This window comes from Megachile rotundata, chromosome 13 (genome assembly GCF_050947335.1).
Source record: "Megachile rotundata isolate GNS110a chromosome 13, iyMegRotu1, whole genome shotgun sequence".
Classification (NCBI taxonomy): Eukaryota; Metazoa; Arthropoda; class Insecta; order Hymenoptera; family Megachilidae; genus Megachile; species Megachile rotundata.
In genome coordinates this window covers 2,753,146-2,758,881 of record NC_134995.1, presented here as the reverse complement: position 1 = coordinate 2,758,881, position 5,736 = coordinate 2,753,146, and the positions used below count along the sequence as shown (strand labels likewise).

The 5,736-nt window shown below is 35.2% G+C and overlaps 1 protein-coding gene across 1 annotated transcript; it reads right to left on the bottom strand.

The window, feature by feature from the left end:
• Positions 1-256: 256 nt before the first annotated feature.
• Positions 257-700, bottom strand: LOC143265686 (uncharacterized). Its single transcript, XM_076539242.1, has one exon. It carries the CDS (start codon positions 698-700, stop codon positions 257-259), a length of 444 nt encoding a protein of 147 aa, XP_076395357.1.
• Positions 701-5,736: the final 5,036 nt, after the last annotated feature.

The window sequence follows — 5,736 nt, the reverse complement described above, 5'->3', positions numbered from 1 at the left end:
CGTCCTTACAAATTCCAACTCCCTCCACCACTCTTCAAAATATATATATATATTCCTTCATTTTTCTAAAACTAGAGTTATTGTCAGTCAGAGTTAATAAAGACTAACCTAAATTCCACTTGGAATCGAAGATTATTTAATATAATAACCCTGATCCCTACGGAATACAACAGTACTTCGGAAAAATGCCTAACAACCAATCATCGAAACAGACCCAATCAAGTGCAAATTGTAGCGGAAGAAACAAAGAAAAACTTCATGATAATTGTGGTTCAGAAATGAATTCCTTAGTAAACGTTATACGTTTCTTTCTATTCATCTCATTTATGTATGGCTTTTTACGAGCCGTTCTGCTATTATAGCCAGCATTTTTTAATACATTTCGAACGGTATCCACGTGCACTTTTTTTCCAGTTTCTGCAGCCAATTCTGTAGTCAAAGCAGGGGCACTTAATCCCGGATTAATCTTTATTTTTCGAATAATTGCACGCTTCTCACGACTATCAAGAACACGAGGTCGTCCTTTTTGAGGAATAGACACAATACGGTCTTCATATTTGTATCTTTGTATAATATTCGCGACACTACTTTGACTTATGTTTAACAATTTTCCAATTTCCAGGTACGATTTTCCTTTTCCTCTGTGAAAAATTACAAGTTGTCGAATGTCCAAAGAAGTATTTTTACTTTTGCAGCCCATTTTGAAAATACGTGTGGAAACTATGAAACTTACTGTAAGACGAGGTAGAAAATGATTGAAACGCTAACTAAGTTCGATTTCAAAAATACTATATGTATATTTTCTATAAGCTGATTCCGTAGGCGAAGTAATGCCCTCGAAAGAAGAATGTCCTCCAGAGGTCTCTAAACGAATGCCCTCTTCCCGTTCCGCGAGGTGTCCTAGTCCTCGCGAAACTTGAGGCCCCAGGGTTGTTTTATGGCCCGGATGTCACAGCGTCAGGTCTTTACCCCGTGGTGGTCGTCGTAGGACCGCCATGTGCCCGTCGTCCCTGCTTTATTAGGGTGGGTCACTGGGAATTTTCTAACATTACTTTGAAACTGACTACCAGAAATTAACCGAACTGCCCCCATGGTTGAGATAGGGGGTTAAAACTTGGTGTAAGATGTCTTTTTTTTGTTATGCTATCGACTGCCGTATTGGATATTTCATCTAGCTCAAGTGCATTTTTTATCATCCCCTCCCTCCTTCCTCGTGTTGCGCTCACTAGAATTAGGAAACTTGGCTCGAGCCCGTATTCCTACAAGTTGCTTGACGTCTAAAAATAGATTAATAGATATGGCAACAGCGTAACAATCCGGCAACGATACCTTCGCGTCCTTTGTTTGCAAAAGTTGGTTGGTAATAGGAATAGAAATAGGTGGCTAATAGAGTTTAGATATATTTGTAGATCTAGTCGATAGATGACGCAACACGAGTTGTCTAGTTTATAGATTTTTTATTTTTAGTATTCTCCGCTCATAGACATCGTCGCTTCGATCGATTCGGAGGTAAGCCAAAACGGGGTCCTGCCTTTAAATGTTTTTTTTTTGATAAAACAAATAATATTTGCGTATAGAACTAAAGAGCCGCAGCTTCACATCCAAAGAGCCGCATGTGGCTCGCGAGCCGCAGGTTGCCGACCCAGGCACTATACTGCTCGATCGATCGTGATTTATGACTTCTTCGGTTTCGCGAACCTCTCACTCTTTCTCGGATCTCTCACTCAGCGACCGACTTCAAACAAAGAAGAGGGGATAGAAATTTGCTTGTTACGAATCAATACTATATTTAAAAAATTACGAATTACACACCTACTTCTTTTCATTTTTAGTGAAATTTGTTTTAAATTCTCTTCTTCTGCTCTTCTTTGAAGGATTTCTATTTTTTCCTCCTCAGTTAAACGGTTACCACGGTTCTTTAAGTTTAAATGTTTTTATTAACGTTTACTATGTTTTTATGTTTTATAATAAAGGAATAACTACAACAGAGAATTTACAGTACGAAACACATGAACGCATTTAGACACAACAACTATCGACAGTCTACTAACATTAGTGTGTTATAATTTTGTCCTACCCGAAAATCTAAACACTACATTTCTTGGAAATACTTCGACGCTTTGTGATTGTTCATAAAGTGGTAGAGATCGAAAAATACTACTTGTCCATTTCTTCATCGTTCTTGTTACGTGCACACATGTATATACGTGTTTTTAAAGAATAAATGGGGTGTCTTATAATTTTGTCCACCGGTGTATGTAAGACATAGAATGTTCTCAATTAGTCGTATTACTTTTATTAAAAACAATATTTTATAAGTGGATAATAAATTTTTATAGGATAAAATCTGAAAGAATATTTTAGCTCAAAGATACTGTAAAACTCTGAGAAAAGGTGTTACAATATCCATAATCATCACATTGTTTCTTAAAAATGATTGGAGTTACAAAGTTTTCTCGTAAGACTGCTATAGTTCTAATTGTGGTTGAGACGAAACCATTGGATAGTTTGTTCACACAACGTATTCACGCAACTTCCAGGGGCGCTGCATTTGCAAAACGGCAGCTTTGCATACGTATATGGAGTGAGTTCCAGGAACTCGAAGATTGAAAAACTAAGTCTTCTTACGTAACTCGATTCGCAATTTCCAAGTGCAATAACATTTCGTAGGATTTCGAGGTGATAACAGAAATGAGATCAGGAAACCACTGCCAGCTCTGCTGTTTAATTTCCGTTAAGTCATCGAACTAAATGTCATGAAATATAACGGAAAGGCTGACTACGTGTAATGTATGCAGAATTGGATTTGAGGAAGTTGCGAATAAAACTCAAGGCACACATCAAATTCATTAATAATAAAATAATAATAAGAACAATAATAATAATGATGAATGGAATTTATATGTAAAAATGCTGCATCTTTCACGTCTTTTGTCCATTGATATGCATCTTTGCTGTTTCTTACGCATTCCTCTATACGTATACACGCACTCACCCACACTCGTTTGCACTCTTTCATGCATACGTTAACGCATACTCGTTTATATTCTCTCACCTGCACGTCCATATATACTCACATTCTCTCATGTATACGATAATTGCATAGATTTCGAAACTCATATGAACGAAAAAATCATAAAATGTGACGAACTTAAATAGTTCAATATGCCTATAGTTATTAAGTCACAATTATAAATGCTAAAACTATATAGTTGTTCATACGTATAATTAAGATTTAACAAGAGAGTAATTAAGTGCAAGAATGCGTCTGAAAAATGCAGACATTATTTATAAATGGATCAAAATATTTCTTCAATAAGTACAATTTGTTGGAACATGCTATGAAAAACAATGTTATGGTATAATGTTTCATGTACTTCATGTGTACATAATTCATTGAAGGAGATATTCGAACAAAATATATTAATATATTTTTTCAAATGTCCCATTTTAATATTTAAACATCATTATTATTATATTTAATTTTGCTTATTTATATGTTCACAAATCATTAAAAAATTCGATTAGTTGCTTTTAATTGTTACGTTCCGAACAAGAATATTTTTCAAAAATTCCTTTGTAGTTCTCACCGACCGGATGTGTATCGATAATGCATATTGCATTCTGGGAACACCCTAATCGAACGCAGTAATGGTCTTTTATGTTAATAGATAGACTATCTTTTGGCGACTAAACTAAGATTGTTAATATAACACATTCCTTCCTTGAAATCAACGTGGTCCTACGGCCAAAATTAGATCATTTTACTTCTCCGAACCGCCAAATATAAACGGAAGTCACACTCGTGTGGTCCGATAACGCCAAGCGTTCTGGAATGTTCTTCAAGGGCCCGCGACGCAATATAGAATTGTAATAGAAATTGTCTTTGTAACATTACTATATTATATAAATTGCCCATAGTATTTCATTATACCGTTATTATAAATACGCATACGTCAATCAGTCCTACAATAGTTACAGTACCGAGCGCAATTTAACTTTAATAATTGTAAAACGAAATAGATAATGTTTCATTCTAAATTTTTATAATGTGTGCAGATTAACATTTTATACTGTATTGGTTATGCATGTAAAACTATTCAATAGCTAATTAACAATCCATAGCTCAAGAATAAAGGAAAGAACTATATAGAAAGAGAGACAGATAAGAGCTGGACAAGGGAGGAACACATGCACCCGCCATCACCAGCTAATTAACCCTTTCGCTTCGAGCGCCGCTTATAAGCGGCGCGCACAATATGACCTGTGAGTACGAGCGCCGCTTATAAGCGGCGCGCACAATATGACTTGTGGGTACGAGTGTCGCTTAACAAAATTAAGCGTGCTTATACTATTAATCATTTCACATTAATATATTAACTTGTTTGCGCATCATAATTAATTCATAATTAAAATATTGTAAATATAGTAAATATTGTAAAATACTGTAGCTTTGTAAGTTATAAATGTTTATAAGTTATAGAAGTTATAATTGTACGTTATAAATGTTTTCATATCAAAGATCTAAATTATACTCATTATATTGTAGCAAAGATTGCTTTATTCAGCAAAATAGTCATTTAAGACTCAGGAAAACGTATATACAGCAACAACGCGTACTGCACGTATTCACGGCGCGCGCTTCCGTTCGGTTACAGTACTTCGGCGGACTGGACAGCTGAAGCGAAAGGGTTAACGAATCACGGTCTCTTACGCATTGGCCTCGCAGCCTAATTCGTTAGGCGCATATCAATGCAACATAAACAATTTCGGACTAGGCCCACTCTGGTCTTCTCCGAGTGGTGCAAGTTGCGGCACTCTTCGGTGTATAATCGCGAGGTGCGTGTCGAGGGTCCGTGAAGTGGTTTAGAGACGAGTTTGTTCTTGAATTTGTTGAAGTGCAAAATTCAGACAAAGACTCTATCTTCACGTAAAGCTTTCGCATTAATAATCACGTTAAATTTTCAATTCAATTAATTATTCTATTTTTCCATTCAATTATATTCAATTTTATTCTTTTTAATTTTTAAAGTATAATTTTATTTTATAGTTTATTTGAATTCAACAATTGGTCAGTTTCAAAATTCTCATTGGTTGAGTCCTTACATGTGTGTGTGTTCTTCCCAGGAACCAGGCGCAGCCGTTATTTCACATTTTGCAAAGGGAGTTGTTAATTTTAAATTCATTCAAGTACAAATATTTCGGTGAGTTGTTTCCTTTATTCTTCCAGCTATTTTATGAATTTTTCGGCAAGTAAATCAGTAGTTAATTATTTAACTTTGGGATTTCCCTCACTGGATTACAATTTTATTTTGTATTTGAGTAATTGCTTCTCCTTCAAATCTTTGAATTGCGCGTCTCGGATATTTACAATATTTTTGTTCAGTTCATCGTAATTCACATTATACTGTATACGCTACCATTCTAATCGTTTCATATTTTATAAAATATAATCTTTTGTATCTTTTAATTAGTTTGAATTACATTTCTTTAGTTGCCTCCGTTATTTCCTCTAAACATTGCGATCTTGTGAAAGGGCCCGTATGGGTCTAGCGTGTCTCCGGATCCACAAAACATTAAGTCCCGTTAACAATTAATTTTGTTAGGGTAAACAAATCTTCGAGGCTTTATACGCGCGCTTCCCGCACGTAACATAATTATGTTACATTGTGCAATATAAACAACAAAATAATAATAATTTTCGCGTTACAAAAGTATTCAGACACAGTTCCTACT